The sequence below is a fragment of the Priapulus caudatus genome, unplaced genomic scaffold (genome assembly GCF_000485595.1).
Source record: "Priapulus caudatus unplaced genomic scaffold, Priapulus_caudatus-5.0.1 Scaffold17, whole genome shotgun sequence".
Classification (NCBI taxonomy): domain Eukaryota; kingdom Metazoa; phylum Priapulida; class Priapulimorpha; order Priapulimorphida; family Priapulidae; genus Priapulus; species Priapulus caudatus.
This window is the reverse complement of record NW_014577078.1, coordinates 801,063-823,809: the sequence shown is the minus strand read 5'-3', so window position 1 is coordinate 823,809 and position 22,747 is coordinate 801,063. Positions and strand designations below refer to the sequence as shown.

General features: G+C 42.4%; 1 protein-coding gene across 5 annotated transcripts in view; it reads left to right on the top strand.

Moving 5' to 3' along the window:
* LOC106810869 (exportin-1-like) overlaps nt 1-14,393 on the top strand; it is a 38,629-nt gene extending 24,236 nt beyond the window's left edge. For all 5 annotated transcript variants that reach the window (XM_014814358.1, XM_014814338.1, XM_014814366.1 and 2 more), the window contains 17 exons: nt 883-1,041; nt 1,214-1,411; nt 1,577-1,715; nt 2,160-2,263; nt 2,621-2,698; nt 3,070-3,226; nt 3,644-3,723; nt 4,486-4,594; nt 5,097-5,311; nt 5,445-5,630; nt 7,006-7,128; nt 7,316-7,387; nt 7,501-7,576; nt 7,917-8,144; nt 9,929-10,091; nt 11,159-11,255; nt 11,557-14,393. In XM_014814358.1, coding sequence (XP_014669844.1) covers nt 883-1,041; nt 1,214-1,411; nt 1,577-1,715; nt 2,160-2,263; nt 2,621-2,698; nt 3,070-3,226; nt 3,644-3,723; nt 4,486-4,594; nt 5,097-5,311; nt 5,445-5,630; nt 7,006-7,128; nt 7,316-7,387; nt 7,501-7,576; nt 7,917-8,144; nt 9,929-10,091; nt 11,159-11,255; nt 11,557-11,703 — 2,331 coding nt within the window. In that variant the 3' untranslated portion in view covers nt 11,704-14,393. The remainder of the gene's footprint in view (nt 1-882; nt 1,042-1,213; nt 1,412-1,576; nt 1,716-2,159; nt 2,264-2,620; nt 2,699-3,069; nt 3,227-3,643; nt 3,724-4,485; nt 4,595-5,096; nt 5,312-5,444; nt 5,631-7,005; nt 7,129-7,315; nt 7,388-7,500; nt 7,577-7,916; nt 8,145-9,928; nt 10,092-11,158; nt 11,256-11,556) is intronic.
* The last annotated feature ends 8,354 nt before the right edge of the window (nt 14,394-22,747 follow it).

Sequence of the window (22,747 nt, the reverse complement as noted above, 5' to 3'; positions counted from 1 at the left end):
GTGTGCGTGCGTGCGTGCGTTGGTGAAAGATGGGAACAGGTTTGCATGGGAGCTTTTATGCTCATGTGTATTATATCAAGAGCTAATAATACCTAGAGTGTACAACGGAAAACGGGAAAATAGTGCTATTTCACGACTACATTATTCTACTTTGCCTGCGAGTCTAGAATAATTTCATGGTATTGCATTAAGCAGAATTCCTTGCTCTCTACAACAAGACCAACCGCTTGTCAATTTGATACTCCTAGGCTGAGATATCGGCTCCTAAACCTCCCCTCCCACATGCCTTACGCCGCTTTGAATCCACATCATTCAGCAACCTCCATGCGTCTAAGCATTTTGGCTATCGGTTTCCGTCACCGCTTGGAGCGCTGATAATTGATGTCACATGCCCAAATTTGGTACTCTTACTACACTGAGTAACTGAGCTGCGTTGTAAAAACTTGATGGGGCCGGCTCCATCATGACGGGCATTAGCCGTGCTAGGAAAGATAATGGAAGATAAAGGCATAGGCGAAGCACCGTTCATTCATAAATTTATCGCTGAAAAACCGAACTTTCACGAAGCAATGCTTAGACGCGTGTAGGTTGCTGAATGATGTGGATTCAAAGCGGCGTAAGGCATGTGGGAGGGGAGGTTTAGGAGCCGATATCTCAGCCTAGGAGTATCGTATTGACAAGCGGTTGGTCTTGTTGTAGAGAGCAAGGAATTCTGCTTAATGCAATACCATGAAATTATTCTAGACTCGCAGGCAAAGTAGAATAATGTAGTCGTGAAATAGCACTATTTTCCCGTTTTTCCGTTGTACACTCTAGGTATTATTAGCTCTTGATTATATGTATATGTGTGAGTAATTGGTGCATCTGTGGCTGTATTTTCAGATGCTGCCACTACATACTAACATCAAGGAGGCATATGCTAATGGGCAGGATGATGAGCAAAAGTTTATCCAGAACTTGAGTCTATTTTTCTGCACCTTTCTCAAGGAGCATGGGCAGCTAATTGAAAAGCAGCCAGAGCTTTCAGACTCCCTACACTCGGTGAGCACACACAGAAGATTTACACTCACTCTAGCACAGAAAGGAGAAGAAGTCTTGGTGTTGGCAGATGTCTGGAATCTTTTGTTGTTCGGGTTCATCTTGAAAGTGTTCTAGTATGTGCTGTCAGAAGGTCCATGTGTGTAACAATTAATAGGCAATGATTCCTTAACAGGCACTTCACTATCTCGTTATGATCTCGGAAGTGGAGGAGACAGAGATATTCAAGATTTGTCTTGAATACTGGAACTCGCTGGCAGCTGAGCTGTACAGAGAGAGTCCCTTCACAGCGTCAACGTCGCCTCTTCTGCTAGGCCAAGCAAAAACAGAGACTCCGCAGCGAAGAACTCTCTACAACCCCATGCTGTCTAAGGTGCGCTGCAGTTCTTAACATTTTGAGTGTGGCCCATGTTCAGGTTGTGATGCTAGCTCGGCTACCGACAGCTTCTTCGTGACTAAAAATCGGCAATGTAAATCCAGTTTTGAGCTTGTGTCGCGGCTCGAGGGGAACTAACCACGTCTACTCGCTTGTCTTCAGGTGCGGCTGATCATGGTGGGTCGCATGGCGAAACCGGAGGAGGTTCTGGTCGTGGAGAATGAGCAGGGCGAGGTAGTTCGTGAGTTCATGAAGGACACTGATGCAATTAACATGTACAAGAACATGAGAGAAACGCTAGGTGTGTTTTCCCGCTACCCCCGGTCTACTGCCGGTCAGTCAGCAGCGTCCCATGTTTCAACGCAGTAACTTAAAAAGGAGACAAGTATATTACAACAATTAGAAATATTGGTTAGCTAAAATCACAAATTTAAAATGAGATTGCTTAGCAATCATGTCATTTTGATTATTGGTAAGGCATTGTCAGGAACAAAGAACCCTACATGATATGATGAGCCTATTTACAGGTAGGTTCTTTCGTGAAAACCACCATTATCAAAATAAACACGACGTCACAAATCCAGTAATTGGTGCTTAGATCTGAGTACTGTCAATATATTAAATGCATTTTGGGAAGTATCATATACAGAGTGTATGGTCTGTCTGATGTTGGTCATGGCGTGTCTAATGTGCAATATGTCGAATACATTATCTGACTATCTGACTGGATTCTTACCATTTGCAGTGTACCTGACGCATCTGGACTACCCAGACACGGAGCGTATCATGACAGAGAAACTACATGCACAAGTGAATGGGACGGAATGGTCGTGGAAGAATCTGAACACGGTAAGATCCTTTTTTACTTGTCCCGAGTATAATTGTGAGTGTAGCATCTGCATTTTATGCCACTGCATGTTGATGTGGTTGGATTCTAGGCGTGCAGCCATTTTATAGAGGTGATTTTACTGTAGAATTTGCTACTTGGAGGAAACGCCAAGTGTTCTTTTTAGACATGCGTTTGTTCTATAGAGGTGCCATCACAGTTTTAACTGTACCTGAATAATGGTTGATAAGATCTCACACATTCTCATACAGAAGTAACCATTACCGCCTGTATTTTATACACTTGTATGTTTATCTATATGTCGATAATTTCGTGTGTACCTTACTTAAAACATAAACACTTCTGGTTTGTGTTTACAGTTGTGTTGGGCCATTGGGTCTATCAGTGGTGCCATGCACGAGGAAGATGAAAAGAGGTTCCTAGTCACCGTAATCAAGGTATCAGACACAGTCTGACTGACTAACAAATGAATAAAATTACCCTAGTTTCCTAGGTATAATATTCATCATTCACATTTGATCGTAGGATTTTAATCAATGCTATACCGTATTTAACATTAACTATGTGTAGTGTGTTCTAATCATAGTAGGAAACATTCACATGGCATGTGTTGTACTTGGAGTCGTGGTTTATCCATTTGTTTATATAGCTATTAATCAAATTTGGTCATGGAGTTTAATAAATACGTTTATTGTTTAGTTTAGAGTTTAACACGAGTTGATGATGTATTTTGTTGTATTGGTGTTAATCACATTTGGTAATATTAGTCTGGCTGAGGTGTACTGAAGGCTCGTGGTTTATCTTGCAGGATCTTCTTGGGCTGTGTGAGCAAAAGCGCGGCAAGGACAACAAGGCTATCATTGCGTCTAACATCATGTACGTCGTGGGCCAGTACCCACGCTTCCTGCGCGCTCACTGGAAGTTCTTGAAAACAGTCGTGAACAAATTGTTCGAGTTCATGCATGGTGCGTACTTTAACACTACGTTCAGGCACTTTGATTGGGTTCCATGCATGGTGCATTTTTCCTTACTGGCTGCATGTGTGCACTGGTCACATGGAAAATACACGTAGTACGTTTAGGTATGTAGGTGGAGGGCCCACGTGGTGCTTCCTGATGTACTACTTTGGTACACTCAGATCGTGCACACTTACGCATGTGTGGTGCATATTTCTGCAGTAAGTTCAGACACTTACGTTGCACTCTGAAACCAAGTAGCTACTAAATTATGAATAGTGTTTCAACGTAGTGTTTTTGATGTTAAATTTTAATTCATACGAAATCTTTAAACCATAACTTGATTAATAGTTTGCTACATGATGAAATTTGTTTGAGTTGTACTAGCGTTCGTTTCGAAATCATCCATGTGTTCTGCCGTTTCAGAAACTCACGACGGTGTACAAGACATGGCCTGCGACACATTCATCAAGATTGCCCAGAAGTGTCGGCGACATTTTGTACAGGTGAGCATTGCAAGGCTTGCTTTAGACTTCCATCCCTCGGCCAGTAAACTGAGCTCATGAGAGACTGCCATTACCTTTAAAAGCCATATGCTGCTTTAATGGTTATGTCAAGAGAATCGGCCAGGTGGCCCTCTTGCATGTTACTAGGTCACGTCAATCTGTGTGAAATGTTTTCTTTCTTTACTATATATGATGAATTATGGGTTTTTGGCTTGACTTATTATTTTATCTCTTAAAATTCTTGTGGTAATCTTTTTTTCGGAAGTTAAATGGTAACTCCCTCATGTTCAGTATTCATAATGGATGCTAAAAGTTGATCTTACATTACCAGAAACTGTGGCAGCAAGTGTTTGAGTACACGGCCATTTAGGGAGATTTATTTATTTTATTCTAGTGTGCATTTGCCTAGGTTGCCAAACAAACTAAATGTAATAAATTGTCGTCCATTGCTATGACTCCAGAGTCCTGAGTTGCAAAACTTTAGTGTGGGCATTATTAACTGATTTTTCCACTACTTTTACAATATGTTAGACATTAGAGGTATTTGAATAAAGGAAATGCTCAAAAAAATAATTGTATTATGCACATTAATAGTGTTCGTAATACAAAATGTAAATTTACCAAAGGTTCTATTTCTTAAAAGTAACTTTATAAAACTTCTAAACTTGATATATTGAAAAGCTTGCTTGAACTAAACACATTGAAGAGAATGTCAATATGCAAAGATGCTAATGTGTGGTGAATCTTGAATTGACACCACAGGTACAAGTAGGAGAAATCATGCCATTCATTGAAGAGATTCTCAACCAGATCAGTACCATCATTTGTGATCTTCAGCCACAGCAAGTTCACACGTTCTACGAAGCTGTCGGTAATGTAACTTGTATGCTTGTTTTGTCCATATGTTATATATTGCTGTGTGTTGAACCATGGAGAGTTTGATGTGGTATTTGTGTGTGTGGTTTATCTTTCCCTCTACATACTGACATAATTTGTATTTTATTAATTTTATTAATTATTTTCCAGGGAATGTGTGTGAAATCGTAAATGGACTTCTAAAATATAGGCCTACGTGTTAGATAATATAATGAAGAAGGGTGACACCTGTTTGCTAATTTCAAAAGCGTATTATAATAATACTATTATTTCTTAACTGTTAGGGTGTTAATAAATCTATTATTGAAGCAAAATTGTTTCAAGGATAGACATAACCTTACTATTAAGCATTGAACCCAAAATTGTTTAATCCGTTATCATGTGCATTGAAACTATTTGTGTCCTGTTTATGTTAGCGCTTTAAAAGTGCAGAACAATAGTAGAAAGAGATTGATATGCAGAGTGAATGAAACTATTGCTGTACCGTGTTTACACAGGGTACATGATCAGCGCGCAGACGGATGCCGTGGCTCAGGAACGGCTCATAGAGAAATACATGCAATTGCCGAACCAAGCGTGGGACGGCATCATCACGCAGGCGTCGAAGAACGTGGAGGTGCTGAAGGACGAGGATGCCGTCAAGCAGCTCGGCAACATCCTCAAGACCAACGTGCGCGCCTGCAAGGCCCTCGGCCACCCGTTCGTCGTGCAGGTAGGCGTAAGCTAACGTTGTGTTTCCGAACGTGTTTTTCTGTTGCCTTGCTATTGTGCCAGCTCTTGAAAAACAACCGTGCAAGGTGACTGCGCGCCGGGCATTAGCTGATTTGTGTGTTTCTTGCGTGCAGCTGGGTCGCATCTACCTCGACATGCTGAACGTGTACAAGGTGCTGTCTGAGAATATCAGTGCGGCTATCACACTCAACGGTGAGCAGGTGATGAAGCAGCCACTCATCCGTGCCATGCGCACCGTCAAAAAGGAGACGTTAAAGCTTATCTCAGGCTGGGTTAGCCGCTCCAATGACCCACAGATGGTGAGTGCAAGCTAGATGCGGGCAAGAAGCTAAATATAACAAGGAGAGGAAGCGGATTGGCTGGGCGCTTTTCGCCTCAAGGGCGCCATCTATGGATCATAATCATCTGAAACGGCTGTGCAGACCGAACCCAGAGACAATAGAACACTAATCTGTTCTAGGGTCTCTGCCGAACCCAAATTTGGGCCAGATATGGCGGCGCTTCCTCTCCTTGTTATATTTAGCTCCTTGGATGCGGGCACAGGTAATGTGTGCATCTAGATTTAGGCAGGTGATGTATGCAGTCACACACAGGGAGATGCTTTTAAATCATTATACAAGGTTTATGCAGATCCCGTTTTAGAAACTATGTCATTACTGTGTTCAGTCCTGGGAAGATTATCATTGTCTGAGAGGCAATAAAATTGCCATCATGCATGTTTGTTACTAATCATTGGTTGAAGGGTACATGAAACAGCATTGTGCTCAGTTTAAATATCGCAGTCTTGGAAAGTAGACCTCCCAAGGCCTGGAAAACTCAGGAGATACGTTTTACATTTAAAGTAACTATTGCGAGAGTTTTCCAGTGTTTTCACCACTTTCATGACACCTACCGTTATTGCTTGAGTAACAGCAATTGTCTAGAGTAACAATAAAATGTCTTAGAACCTTCGTATTCACCGAAAACTGCCAGTTTCGAACTAATCGTTATTGTAAACATTCGTTTTCTGTCATCTTGAACTAATATGAAGTATGGATTAGCTTGTGGCGCCACCGCTTATCTGCCGTAGACATAGTACAGGCATACACTTGTTTTCAATTCATCACCGACACAAATACAAGTTTACCAATTCTGCCATTAGGCATTATCGGCATACGATAAAATTTATTGCTGTTACGATGTGGTGAAATCCATTTTTCTATGCTATAACTGCATAAAATCTTAGTATTTTTAATGTTGGTGTAATCAGTGATATTTCCAGTCAGGTGAGACTATATTGAGCTATATTTAGTTTTTCTGAGCAAAAATCTTGGAATAGTTAGTTTAATGTACAACCCGTATCGTCTAACATTAATTCTGGGACGTATTACACTAATACACTGTTGGTTGTTGGTGCCAGCAGAGATGATATGTATGTTCTCGTATGCTAAATGTATACTCCTAGTTATTGTAAGCAACATTCTAATAGGTACTGAGATGTATTTCTGCTGAAGGTTTTTTATTATTATGTAGTGGTTACCTCTCACTCAATGTTCATTAGTACTTTTCTATAGTCATTTGAATGTTTGTAATAATTAAAACGTTAATCAGTGTAATTTTTCACCACAATGTGAATGCTGTGACAGTGGTGACTTCGTAGCCTTGCCGAATGTGTGTCTGTATATTCATCTACAGGTTTGTGACAACTTCATCCCGCCTCTGTTAGATGCAGTACTTAACGATTACCAGCGCAATGTGCCAGCGGCACGCGAGCCCGAGGTGCTGAGCACCATGGCAACCATCGTAAACAAGTTGGAGGTATGTGCACGTGCATGTTATAAGTCGCAAGCAACATCGTTAGCAACTGCGGTGAAATAGTGCGGTTTTAAAGCTGTCATTATTAATGTCTTTGCATTTTTATTGACAGTCTCTTGATGTGAAGGTTTAGAAACCATCTGATAAAGTGCCTGGCTTTGTTTTACGTTTGTTCTTTTTCACATTTCAGAATTGTATCACCAGTGAGATTCCACAGATATTTGATGCTGTATTTGAGTGTACGTTAGAGATGATTAATAAGGTGAGTGTATGTGTGTGACATTGCTAGCTGTATTCCAGTATGCATTTATGTAAAGTACGTAATGTGGTGTATGGATTTTCCCATTAATGTTGCTTCATTTTCCGTTTTCACAGGACTTTGAAGAGTTTCCAGAGCATAGAACCAATTTCTTTCTTCTCTTACAAGCTGTGAATTCTCATTGTTTTCCTGGTAAGCAAGCATGCTTATAATAAAATATTATTGCGGGTAATAAACGTTGACATGTTATGGGCATGAGATGAGGTGAATATTGTCTAGAACAGCATAGGTTACATTGCTTGTTACGGGGGAATAATTTATTCACAGATTTTATCTTTGGTAAGTGTTCCTGGAGTGGAGTGAACCTCTTTGATCTTCGTATAGATAGAGCATCATATTTATTTGCACAGGTGCCACAGGGGCTTATTGTTTTGTTTTGACGTATTTAGTACAGAGCTCACCTGGTTATATATGCAAGGTTTTCTCAATTATAATTGGCATTACTCTGGGAACTCTCTCTCTCTCATTGCAGCATTCCTGAGTATATCACCGGTGCAGTTTAAGCTGGTGCTGGACTCGATCATCTGGGCATTCAAGCACACAATGCGCAATGTCGCCGACATTGGCCTGCAGATTCTCTTCCAGCTGCTGCAGAATATTGAGCAGAGTGAGGGTGCTGCACAGGGCTTCTACCAGACCTACTACACTGATATCCTGCAGCACATGTTCTCCATCGTCACCGACACGTCGCACACAGCAGGTACGTGACACCGTGATCCTTTGGTGGATTCATTGCACTCACATTGCACTCACATTGCACTCACATTGCCCGTACCATAGCGTTAGGCTGAAAGTACTATAAGTGAGTGGACCGAAACAAGGTTACAACCACCATGCAAGGTTACTCTCCTCTATCACGGTGTTTTTCTCATTTTTATTATCTTGTCTTAATGTTTTCTCACGGTCTGCACAGGCATGGAATGGAAATGTCCTGGAATTTGATACCTTCGTGGTTCGCACAGTCCTTGAAAAGTACTCGAATTTAGTAAACGTTGATTTTGTGCTTGAAAAGTCCTTGAATTTCATGAAAATGTCCTTGAATTTAGTAAATGTTGATTTTGTGCTTGAAAAGTCCTTGAATTTCATGAAAATGTCCTTGAATTTTTAGAAAGAATCCTTGCCTGTAATAAAAAGAAATTTTGTACCATCAATAATGTGCAAACCTCAATAAAAATTGTGTTAAATGAGCTTAAAAAGCTATAGACACGATAGACACGATAGACAGTTAAATGATGATCACATATTACAGTAAGTCAGTAAATGAGTCAGTAAATGAAGGTATGTTGTAGAAGTGACAGTGTTTAGAAGGGTTTATTAATGTGATCCAGGTAAGTTTTAGAGGTGACAGTGATTAAGAATGGGGTTATTAAATTAATCCAGGTATGTTTTGTTCTGTGTATGAATTCCGATAAAAAGTCCTTGAAGTTCTGATAAAATGTCTTTGAATTTCTGATAAAATGTCCTTGAAAAGTCATTGAAATTTAAAAAAAAATTCAGTCCTGTATGAACGATGTTCTTGTAAACTCCTTGAATTTTAAAATATTGTGTTTTATACTGGAATTGTCCTGGAAAAGTTGTTATTGCCCTGGGAAAGTACTCAAAACTAATGGAATTTATAAAATAAGAAATATAAAGCAATAAATATGTCTGTGTTCATTTTATTACAAATCTTACAGGGCAGCAGCGAGGCTGCGAGTTCAGCACCATTGCATTTATTATTGTTTTCATACAATCATGCATAATGTAGGCTCTAGTGCAGTAACGTTGTGTTAGTCTGAAGAATTCAGTCTGTCATATTGAACGAGTGGTGAAGCGTTTTGTAGAAATCGTATTCATATCACTATCAAGTATGAGTCGTGCTAGAGGTGCTAGAAATGCTAGAGGGCTGTGTATTTATAACCACAGATGGGAAAGCATGGATGCATACAGGGCAAAGTTTATAAGATGTGCATATTTTTAATCTCCTTAACCTCATCATAATGAATACTTTTCACAGTTAATCTCTGTTTTTTTCTGAATCAGAAGTTTTCATGTCCTCTATTCCATGTAATGTATCTTTTCAAGCTGTGCTAAGTCTGAAAACACTGAATTTTATTAAGTTAAGCTAGAATTTTAATGCTTGAAAAATAAAAATTAGGTCCTTGAAATGTCCTGGAAAACTCCTTGAATTTTGTCTTGACTTGTCTGTATGGGCCCTGTTTCTTGAAAAAAAATTCTTTATGCTGATTCCTACCCTACTTCTCCCTTACCGTCCCACCATCTATCTCCATCAATGCTGCGCGCACACATACGTATTGCATCCTGTCCTACCTGTGCTTGTCCTCGGTTATAATGCTGAATGGGTTATGTATTGGGTGCGTGTGCACGTTGCTACAGGACGGTCATTTAGCATTCAGTGTTTCTCAATGATAAAGTGGTCACCCTGATTGTGTGTTGTCTATGTGACTGTCGTTAGAATGTCAACATCTGTTTTTACGGTTACAGGCCTGACAATGCAGGCTACGATATTGGCCTACATGTTCAGCATTCTCGAGAACAGCAAAGTGACAACACCACTGAACACAAGTAACACGTCGCAGAACAACGTAGAGTACATTCAGCAGTACGTCGCCAACCTTCTGAAGGCAGCCTTCCCTCACCTCACTGAGTGAGTAGCTAGTGCAGTGTGTAGCTGTGTACAGCTGTGTAGCTTTGGTTTATGAGAAGATGCCATGTGCTACGGTGTTCTAATTAAATTATCGTCTTTAGTGCACATTTAGTAGCACTCCCGATTTTCAACTCCCATGACGATGTTATATAAATTGAGAGAAACGTGTGTTGTGAGAATTTGTTAGAACACACTGCTAGTTTGTGTTTAAATATATACGCCAGGGAGCCGTTGTCAGAAACATCGTAAAGTTAATGCTAATGTTAATGCTAGGATAGCACTTACTACTAATGTTGATGTTACGAGAGTAGCGTTAACAAAAACGCATCGCAGCTATGAGAAAACTTAGGATAACAGAAACTTCATAATTTGATGTCACAAGGCTGCTGATTGGATAAGAATCGATCGCAAAATTCAAATTCATACACATTTAGTGTACATCACAGTAATTTATGCATATTATGATGGGTAACCACAAATAAATAATATTGATGAAAAACGACGCGGTCATGGATTTATTCGGCACAACAAGACATGATTCTCACACTGTAACACGAGACGCGAGAGTCGTGGCTTATCAAAATATTTAAAATGAGAACAAAGACCATACGCCATTTGTAAATCATGTTTGTTTTGGTTTACGATCGGTAGATGATTAATGTTTTTGGTGTGTTTTTCAAGAAAAACACATTTTACTCATTCATATAAAATGTAATATCACTATAATTGTAATTCTTAGTATAAATGTGTTATTTTCATCTTAATATTAAAGTTCCGAGAGGGTCTGGGCTCTCGTAATGTTAGGAGGAAATTTCCGAGGATTTTTCGTTCTCGTAACCATACGATGTTTTTGTCAACGGTTATGAGTGGAAGTCAATGGTAAGACTAATTTTGTTTCTGACAATGGGTCCCAGGTGGTGATGATTTAGAAGCCATTTTAAATGTTTATCAGGAATCATGTAACTTGCAATTTTAACAAAGGTGTAACATTTTGTGGAAGAGACTGTTATTGCTAGAGAATTAGAATCTACAGTAACATAAATGGTGATGCGTACTTTCACATTCAGTCCACAGATCAAGATAACTGTGCAGGGAATGTTTAACTTGAATCTAAACATAGCTGCCTTCAAGGAACACCTGCGAGATTTCTTGGTGCAAATCAAGGTGAGGCTTTTTCTGCTCTGTTGATTATTGATTCGTTAGCCGAGTTAACTTGTGCTGTGTTTTGCCAAAACCTTATTTGATTCTGATAGAGTTCTGAAAATTGTTTAAATCAGTTGTGTTTTATGTGAGTAATATTGATATAGCAGGTAGCGATACTATTATAACTACATCATATTATGTGTACACTATACAGCATGTATTGCTGACGAGGCATTCTAACTACTAACTAATTGAACCAGCTGAAATTGAGTGTCTAAATAATTTGCACGACTAACTGTCACCGTTGGGTCACGCGTTGCAGGAGTTTGCGGGTGAGGATCTGTCGGACCTCTACCTGGAGGAGCGGGACGTGGCACTGCAGCAGGCGCAGGAGGAGAAGCGACGTGTGCAGCTCACCGTGCCAGGCATCATCAACCCGCACGACATCCCTGAAGAGATGCAGGACTGACTCGAGAAGCCCGTGTTCGCACTCTGCTAGCCGACAATGACAGATCGCCGCTGCTTCTGTCAAAGGAGCGAGCGGTGGTTCTGCCCCGCGTCTCCGCCGATGACTCGTGTGAAAGAGCGAGAGCTCGCTGCGAGTGGTGCTGTGCAGATAGGAGGCTGAACCGTGTGTGTCTCCGCTGACTCGTGAGGTTGAGCTCTGTGCAAGTGCTGCTGCACAAGTGGAAGGCTGTAGGAAACATGATCCGGCGATGGACAGGAGAGGCCTGCTCGCCAGTGTGAGCAGTGTGTTGATGGCTCACAACAGAAAGAGCGAGCGAACAAGGCGGAGAGCGTGTGGTTTGCGTTACGCGGGCTGCTACTTGTCCATGATTGACTGTAGGATCCCATCCCAACGTCCCTGTGTCTACGTGTGACGTGTGTGCGCGCCAGACAATTACTAGGCAGCACAATCTATTCTCATGGGTGTGTGAAGCGGATTCCGCTAAGCGGAGTGGTCGGCTGCCTCATTTACGGTGCCACCAGATGGCGACTGTTGTGATGACCGTATCTAAATGCGAGGGTGTGCACAGGTAGTCTTGTGTCCGACATTGCCTGCACACAAGCCTGGATGCCGTTGCCTCCTGTATAACTTCAAGTCTTTCAGGCGGGGCTTGCGTCACTGGCAAAACCATTCTGCAGCATTACCTCAAGGGTTGGAACCAGCTTGTGTTTGTAAAACCTTGCACACGTTCGGGCTGCTGCTGCCATCTCGTCATGCAGTGTTTGCCGGCAGCGTGCAGCCTGGCCCAAGCACCTGTGTATCTGTCATTTCTCACTCCACTTGGGTGTGCATTGTAAATACGAGTTGTCTGATTTTTCCTCACAACGTGTTTGTATTCATCTGCTGTTGCTGCTGTCACTGCTGCATATTGTTCTGAATTTGTGCGTATTTCTGTCACTTGTTCAGCGTGTAGAGGGAGTGGATGCGGGCTTTGTTTTCTGATGTGATTGCACATACTAAACCGTGCATACATGTACAATATACATATGTAAACAGGTTCATTTTAACACGTTTATGAAGTCTCGTTATCTCTGCTTTGTCATTTTCAGCTTTTTTTGAAATGAACTTATAATGCTGGTACAGTGTTATGCGTGGAGGTTGTAAAGTGCAGGGGTTTTTATATCGAAGCTTAGTGTGTTTATTCACTTTCTCCCCCCCCCGACTTTTGTTCTAACTCCTTGGTCTTTCACACTAGTCATGAAACAAGGCAAAAACGTCTCATTTGATAAAGCAGAACCTATTCTTTATTGCTGGTTGTCTATTAACTTGAGTGCCCACCTTGTAATCAGTATTGCATTTAAAATTGGCTGGAATGACTGAGTTAACCTATCAGGCTGGTATGATTGACATGAACATCTAGCCAATCAGCATTGCAACAAAGTGCCACAAAAGCAACATTTTGGCATGCAGACGTGGACATAGATGAACTAGCTGTTGGATTTAGCGACGATGTCCTAAGGGATAATGAGATGGGGATCAGGCAGATCCAGGTCAGTTTCCACAATTTATAAGTGAATTGCAGTGTGGTCTATAACCTATATTGATTATGAAAGGTCAATTGTTTTTCTATAAAATCAAATAAAGGTGAAGCAATTCATTACAGTACGATTTTTTAGCTAGAGTTTACTGTAGCAGTGTCACAAGGCCGTGTGTGTGCATATATGTTTGCGTGCGAGTGTGTATATTGTATGTGCGTGTGTGCAGGTGTGCGTGCATGCATGTTGCCATGCCGAGATTACCTGGTGTGGTATTGTGAATGCCATAATTGTATATGGTATAAGTTTCAGTCATTAATTGCACCAACAGTGACTGAGAACTGAATAATGTCTAGTTGATTTTAATTTGGCCAGCGTTCGTTTTAGCAAGTGTTATTAATTGTATTTCTTCCCACAATCTGGCAGGCAGCACTAAAGCAGTTGCCTCGAAGGGCGATTTGCTAGATTAGATCGAGTAATTTTCCCCCCTAAATTCAGGTGTATGTTTGATGCAGGTACACGACAACAAGCAGATTTCAGTAAATTGCTTCTGTCACCTAATTGTTTGTTTTTTCATGTTCAAACAGGGATGAAGGACATGTGGTTTTTTAAACTATGATATTTGAAATAAATTAACAAATTCTGCCAGATTTGGACTCCACTTGACAGGTGGTCGGTTAGTATGTGTGTTATCTAATATGACAGCAAGTGCAGGTCGTATCCAATAAGGTTGATGTCTCAGTTACATGATTCTGCTGACCTGCAACTAAGGTTTCTCATCAGGAAGACAAATATGATAGCAAGTGCAGCCAGTACACATACCGCACAATACGATGGCCCTGTTATATGATGATTCTTTATGTACGTCAATGGTTCAACGTGGGGAGCTGTAGCCTAGAAGTCCGATATTGTTCGTGATGCATCGTGAATAAACATGTTGGGATAATGAAATGCAGATGTGTTTGGCGGTGTCTCCCTCTACCGCCGTTTTTTTCAGATTGCATGTGCCTGTGAGACACTCGGCAGCCCTAACTGTTATTTATTTTTCACTCTTCACGAAGATATAAGCACCGGTGCGCATTACTAAAGCATTGGCGATCATAGCGACGCCAAGCGGAGCGTATGTACGAAGATTGTAAGATACAATGATACCAAATAAAGATTGTTCTGAAATAACGCTCGTGGTTTTGTCATTGCTTGTGCCGTGATGTTAACGGTCAGCCATCCCACAGTTTGTGTCCGTCAACCAACTGGCTCGTACCCTGCTTCAAATTTCCGCTTGTTCTCCCTTTTGTTCCCACCCTCATACATTTCAACATTCTACATCAGATTCTGGCCTTATATTCCACCTATTTCCCCACTTCCTCAGCTTGTCAACTTCCAGTCGCGTCTTACATTCCATCTTCGCAGTCCTCCGCAAGCTGGCAGCCTTTCATCTGATTCAGCACTATTTACTTCCTACGCTATCGCCATCGGCATTCCACACACCCTCTCTCTCAGCTCCCCCCCCCCTTATCTGCTTCGCACTCTTCCCGCTCACGCCGTGCTTCTGTCGATTGTCACTGGCTCTAGCTGTGCATGTATCGTCTGTGATGATATAAGGGCGTACGGTCGTTGCTGCTGCTGCCCCTCCTCCCCATAAAGCAGCGGCTTATCTACACAACGCGCCTAGCAGCTACCGCATTATCACACCGGCCAACGGAGCATGTGCTGCTTGCACCCGTTCGCTGCAAGAGCAGCTTAATATAGAGAGGAGGAAGACGCAGTGGTTCGCCGGTATTCACAACCGCTGAGAGCAACGAGCTAGTGTCGGCGGATTATAGCTGGTCCCTGGTCCGCAGATCAGAAAACGTACTGGTGATCAACGGGGCGGGAGCATAGAGGTGATCAGCAGAGCAGGACACGTGGATGTGATCAACAGGGAAGGAACGTGGATGTGATCAACAGAACGGGGTACGTGTAGAACGGGGGACGACACGTGGTGGTGATCAACAGGGGACGACACGTAGTGGTGATCGACAGGGAAGGGTCCGTCGTGGTGTTCAAAAGATGATCGTGATACACGTGGAAGAGAATACCGGTGTCAAAAGCTTTCAGATAAACCATACAGATGGCTGGGATGCCATTATGATCACCCTACTGATTTGCCCCGCTTGCTGAAGCCTGCCGACCGCCAAGGCCCGGTCGGTGCACTAAACCTGAGACCACCCCCACGAGGGCGGAAGTCGATATCGGGAGGTATACAGCCGTGAAGCAATATTGTTGGCATGCGTCGCGTGCTGTAAAGTTTGCAACAAGGTTCATGGTCGTTTCTCGTCGCTTACCAGAGCCCGCGCGCGTGGCATCGTCGTGTAGCTGGGCGGGCTATGAATAGCTGATGATTACTTCCCCAATGTGTGTATATAGTTAGAGCTCGAGCTTTGCTTACTCTGGTATATAACCCAGCGCGCGCGCGTTTAGGCACGGTCATCATTGCTTTGTCCTCGTGTGAGCTTGCTGCTGCACAGACACGACTGCCAGCAGTGACACGCAGATGCTCGTGTGACCTATATGCGTGTATGTGTGTCTAGCATGCGGCTAAAGGAAGCTGAGGTGACAGGCTCCACATCTGCCCTTGGGAAGCCCGCAGCAGCGACCCTGGTGGTTAGTGCACACGGCATCGCGTGACGGCACCACGGGTTTAGTTGGGGGCGCAGTGGCAGCAGCGCGTGGTTTCTTTGTTGTGTATTAGCGGCCAGCTATAGCACCCGACCGTTCCCCGCACCGTCTGCTACACTGTCGGTGGTCAGAGCAATGAATGATATATGGCGTTCATAGCTTGGCGCATCGAACTTGGAGCGCGGAGTTTGGGGCCTGGATCTTGTGACTTGGAGCTTTTGAGTTCTTAAGTTTGTGAGTTGAACTGTGGGGCTCGGAGCTTGGTGTTTGGAATTAGCACGGCGTTTTTAACTTGAAGCTTCGAGTTTAAAGCCTACATTTTGTAACTTGGAGCTCAGAGCTAGTGGTGTTTTACTGATTGTTGGCGCTGACCGGGGATGCTGCGTGTATGCTTCAAGCAGAACCACGGAGGGACATAGAGCAGCGATAGGTAGGTACAATGTATGCGCGTGTCTGCCGGTGCCATGCGATCGATCATTACGACTAACGACCACTCATTACACAACTAAGGCTGATAGGGTCTATGTCCCCCAGGGTACTATCGGAGGGTACCCTGGGTACGGTTCGATATATCGGAAAGTACCTCGGAAAGTACTATACGATATGTCGCTGCGTACCCTGCATTGTCCCACCGTACCCTGACTTTCAGCCAACTGATGTCGTAATACATACCGCTTGTCGGCAGGAAACGCGCCGCTTTATGCTCCCGTTCCTTGTTTCCGGTCCGTTCCCGCAAAATATTCGTTTCAGTATTCGCATTTCCAACTGTCAAATACGCGCATGCGCTGCGGACGTATTTCCGATGATGTAAAACTAAAATATAAAAGCTAGCTCTTCGTTTAAAAAAAAGGAAAAATAAAAATATAGTCAAACATAGCATACATTTTTATTGGATTGCGATGTTTTGAGATTTCTTCTATGTAATGTGGTAACTTGACAGAGTGTATGTATTACGACATCAGTTGGCTGAAAGTCAGGGTACGGCGGGACAATGCAGGGTATGCAGCGACATATAGTACCCCGAGGTACTTTCCGATATATCGAACCGTACGCAGGGTACCCTCCGATAGTACCCTGGGGGACATAGACCCTATCAGCACAACTAAGTATAACCAGGGAGTCTATAATAGGCCTATTATAGACTCCCTGGTATAACTGTACAAGGACGCACACACAGGATACACGCGTCATTTCGAACGCTCGTTTTACACTTTGTTTATATAGTTAAACTACATTCGTGTTTCGTGTGCTTTAACGGCTCGTTTGTGCTCGCTCCTATTTCGTTACGAACATGCAAATATACTGAAGGATATTTTGCGCTTTGCTTGCGCGTATGTTTTTGTAGCGCGTTCAGCTGACAGACCCAAATGAACTCGCCTCACCCGATCACTGGTCGCTTGGCAATGTGACGTTACCCTTCAGTCTTCCGGTCTATGAGCATTGGCCGTTTAGTTTACTGGTTGCCCCTTTTCACATCGTGATAATCTACTTTGAAACGTGACGTGAATGGATGTGCTCGTATTTAGAATGTTAGAAAATAAGAAAATCGACTGAAGTTCGTGCTTTGATTTTATTGTTATGCGCGTATTCCGCTGATTATCATCTGACTCGGGATTGGCCGCATCCGAGTGGCCAACAATGATATTCGATTTATTTTCATACCTCGATTCACGGCTAAACTAATTACCGCTACATAATACAATATATGTATAGAAAATACATAGATATTACTGTAACATTTTTTACTTACAGTAGTGGTTATTATAAAAGTACGTCATATTGGATGTCCCTACAAATTAGAACGTCGTTCGTCTATCGTTGGTTAGCACATCCTATCATTTTCTGATCGAATTCAAAGTAGTAGTGGAATTCATATCAGTAGACCTATTCTGTAAAACTATATTCAAAACTTTCTTTCTGTCATTGCGATATGCATTTAATTCTTATTCTAAACAGCCGAGCTTTGCTTCTGACGAATGGAAATATTTGAAATCGGACACGACTCGATAAAATCGGAGAGATGTTCCGTGTAAACAAACGTTAGTAATTTTCTTGCCGTTATCTAAAGAAAATCACGTAAAAACAGCAAGTACAGACCAATATTTCTGTTTCGTCGTCTCTTCGCTGATAGAGGCGAAATGCTTCGTACTTCTTTTTCTAAGGTAAACGGTTTTAAAAACTGCACAGATGCGCATTTCTTGCACGTAGTTTAGATTCCGCCTAAAACAATACATTTAGCGTCGACCATTGTATGCATGCATGTAGAACAATAACAAGTTATTTGGCGTTATTTCAAAGTGACCGAGTGTGTCCAATGCTCAAGACCCGATAGGTTCTTGCAAATGCTTGCGAGCCCTAGTGTAAACAGACCGTTGTTTTTACTATTGGAATCCAATTGCTATACGCGGTCAGGCGAATTTGTCTGAGATTTTGAGATTTTACAGAAATATGAGTGCTGATGCCTGAGTCTCGATGAAAAGATCGTCGGTGGTTTTGTTTAAATATTACATAAAGGCTGTGTGACTCGGCCATCTCGGCCAGAAAATGTCTGGAATTTCAGGCAATATCATCCAATCACCCCCCTCCCCCACTCAGCTACGCCCAAATCTAATTAGATTAGGATTCGTGAACACGCTTAGGCACACAACAAAAACCGTCAATATTTGGCAAAGTCGGAATAGCCCGAAATACTCCACTTCTTTTGAAGCAATCACTAATGCAACTGTGACGTCGCAGTGACGTAGAACGGCCATAACACCGATCATGCACGCAATCATTATAACCACACTCAGCAATTTTGCGTCCGCTATCGATCCATCAAAACGTGAAACATAAAAATCCGCGTACTGTTTTAAAATCTTTAGTATAACCAGCCCGTCGCCTTGAGCAGTTTAAAATGCGAATATCAGACGGCGTTTATAATACATCCCCACCAAAAGTAAACGTTGTGTCGTCTGCGTGTGTGCGCAAGTGCTTGCACAGAAATCCTCTGCTTTCACTCTACTTGCATGATGACGCATGCGTCAGTTTTACTAGCTAGAATACTGGCTTTGCGTGCATGGCCTCGGGAAAGACGAGTTGATGTTCGTGTGCGTGTGTGCGTGTACGTGTGAGTTCGCGCTTGTATTTGCGTGTGTGCACGCGCGCTCGCCTGCATGTCTGTGCCTGCATGCGTGTGTGTACGCGCTTGTGTCTGTATATGTGTGTGTGTGTGTGTGTGTGTGTGTGTGTGTGTGTGTGTGTGTGTGTGTGTGTGTGTGTGTGTGTGTGTGTGTGTGTGGTGTATGTGTGCGTGCTCCGTGCCGTGCGTGCGTGCGTGGCGTGGTGCGTGTCGTGCGGGTGTGTCGGTGTGTGTGTATGTGTGCCAGTGCGTGCGTGTGTGTGCTGTGTGTGTGTAGTGCGCGCCGCGCGCGGGCCGTGCCCGTTGCGTGTGCGAGTGTATGTATGTCTGCATGTGTTTGCGCCTTCGTGTAAATGCGTGCGAGGCCACCTGCGTTTATTCGTGCGTTCGTGCGTTCGTGCGTTCGTGCGTTCGTGCGTTCGTGTGTTCGTGCGTTCGTGCAGGTCGTGCATGTCGTGACAGCGACAGTCGTCTGCTACGCGATCGTGTCCTGCCGTCAGCATTCACGTCTGCTCCGTGCACGCAGGCGACACGGTGATTCCTGACGCAGATCAGCGGCGTGTCTGCGAGGCGAAACCACATGTAATTAAAACATGGGCTTCGCGATCAGATCCGCCGTACGTTACGAATCATAGCCATCCGAATTTTATAATTAGCAATTTAAATGAGAAATAATTATTGCCTGGGCTGAACACCTCGAAGCGGTTGAAATGTTAGACTATATAACATAGTTACAGTTAACGCTCAGCCGAAGCGTTTTTAAAATGCTGTCGGGTTTTGTATGATATTCATGCTTAGAAATGCTTTCGTATATCGCGGATAGTGCGTTTTAGGCTGAGTCAAATAACAACCACAGCGATGCGTTTCAATCACAAAGTGTCTCGCAACGTCGGTTATGGTACACAAAATACCATTAAACACAATAGAGCGAGAGGGAAAACACCAAGTCTGATTAATATTGATTGATCGATGGATTGATTGATTGCATCGATTAACCTCCATCTACAACGTACGAGCAAATAGTGGCTGCTGTCTTGCCGGTGGCGCGAGGGGAAATGTTTGCACTCATGTAGACTCGGAACTTTCTAGGTAGTAAAATAGAGCACAGGAGATGAAGTGCTTTTGCTACTAGGTACACGCTATTCCGGCAGATTGATGAGCCTTTAGGGGAAGCCATCGATGCTTCTATACGACCTCGATTACATCTCCACAGTGAACGAAAATGAGAAGAAGAGAATGTGGAAGAATGAGCGACTGAGTGAGTGCATGGGTGAGTGAGTGAGTGAGTTACAGGCAGACAGGCAGACAGACAGACAGACAGACAGACAGACAGACAGACAGACAGACAGACAGACAGACAGACAGACCGCACAGGACAGATAGATAGATAGATAGATAGATAGATTAGATAAGATAAATAGATAAGATAGATCAGATAGTAATAGATATAGATAGATAGATAAATAGATAGTAGAAGATAGATAGATATATAGATAGATAGATAGATAGGATAATAGAATAAGATAGATAGATAGATAGAAGATAGATAGCGTGATAGATTAGATAGTAGATCGATAGATAAGCATAATAGATAGTAGATAGATAGATAGATAGATAGATAGAATAGATAGATAGATAGATAGATAGATAATAGATAGATAGATAGATAAGATAGATAAGATAGATAGCATAGGTGAGGTTAGATGAGACAGATAGATAGATAGATAGATAGCATAGATAGATAGATAGATAGATAGATTAGATAGAAGATAGATAGATAGATAGATAGATAGATAGATAGATAGATAGATAGATAGATAGAATAGATTAAGTAGATATAGATAGATAGTAGATTAAATGGATAATAGATGCATGGATGGAATGGATGCAGGGATGGATGGATGGATGAATGGGTGGATGGATGGATGCAAATGGATGGATCATGGATGTGATAGATAGAAGCAATAGATGATAGATAGAATAGATAGATAGATTAGATAGATAGAAGATAGATAGTAGATGATAGATGAGATGAATAGATAGATAGAGTAGATAAGAGGATAGATAGATAAGATAGCATAGATAGATAGATATGGATGGATGGATGAGATGGATGGATGATGAACGGCACGGAATCGGACGGCGACGCGACGGACGGACAGACGACGGACGGACGGACGGACGGACCGGACGCGGACGGACGGCGGACGGATGGACGAGCGGGCAAACGACGGACGGACGGGCGCGGCGGTTGGCGGGCAGATGGATGGAATGGAGGATGGCATTGAATGATATGGATGGATGGATGGATGGATGGATGGATGGATGAGATGTAGATGGATGGATGGGATGGAATGGATGCATGATGGATGGCATGGATGGTATGATGGGATGGATGATGGATGGAGTGGCATGGATGGGATGGATGGAGGATGGATGGATGAGATATGGATGGGATGATGATGATGGACTGGATGATGGATGGATGCGATGGAATGCGATGGATGGATGATGGATGGAATGGATGATGGAATGGATGGATGTGATGGATCGATGGATGGCATATATATATATATATATATATATATATATATATAGAGATAGATAGATAGAATAGATATGGAGATATAGATAGAAGATAGATAGATAGATAGAGGATAGATAGATAAATAGGCATAGTATAATCAATAGATAGATCTAGATAGAATAGTAGATAGATAGATAGATAGATAGATAGATAGATAGATAGATGATAGATGATAGATTAGAGATAGATAGATAGGATAGATAGATAGATAGATAGATAGATAGAGTAGATAGATAGATAGATATAGGATGGATAGAACCGGTATATCCATTGAGAATGATTTAGCGACGTGCAATCATAGTACAGTACAGCATATGTTTCGTAGCCAGAACGTTGCATTGTTTGTCAGACTTTCGCGCTCGCTCAACAAAATGACATAGAAGCTTTGTATAGATGCTGGCTGCGTACAATTTATTCACGTAATCCACAAACAATCGGATATCGTGGTCCTTAGTGTTATGCAATCATTCCGCGCGTATCGATATTTCGCCCAGCGGCTCGAGCGGATAGATGCAGCCTGCAGCGCCAGGGGGCGGATCCAGAAGCTGAGGCGTAGACAGTATTTTTCCAGATTTTAAGGGCACATCCCCAAAAAGGGCCGCACACCACCCACGTTGAGCGCCGTTATTCGCGTAAATTTCAACATTTCAAGGTTTCCTGCGCACGGAAAAAATTAGCCACCATTTGAGACACACATTTAGTCAAGCAACAATAGCTAAAAACCATCATGGAATTTTTTTTTGCTTTATTTTGTCTGGCGCTTTGCCATACCAAGCAATTAATGCAGATGAATCAAGCACTTCCTTTCTTTTTCAGAATATCAAAGCTAGTTTTGCTTACCCATGTAAATCTTTGATTTTCTTTCAATGTCCCTGCTCATGAATCAAAGAAAAAGAAAAAATAAAGAATATAGCTAAAATCCATCAAATGTTATTCTGTATTTTTTGTATTTTTTTTGTAATAATCGAAGGCGCACTTTGAAATCTAGACGCGTATTTCATACGCAAATACGGTCTTGAATCGTCCCCTGCGCGCACTTTGCATCATAAAGTAACCACGGCTGAGCCATGGCCGCAGTGGATGGTTATCTTGCGTCGATGAAATTCGAAAATCTCCATCATATATTTACGCATTAGGCATTACGGTCGTTTGAAAAATGCGAGG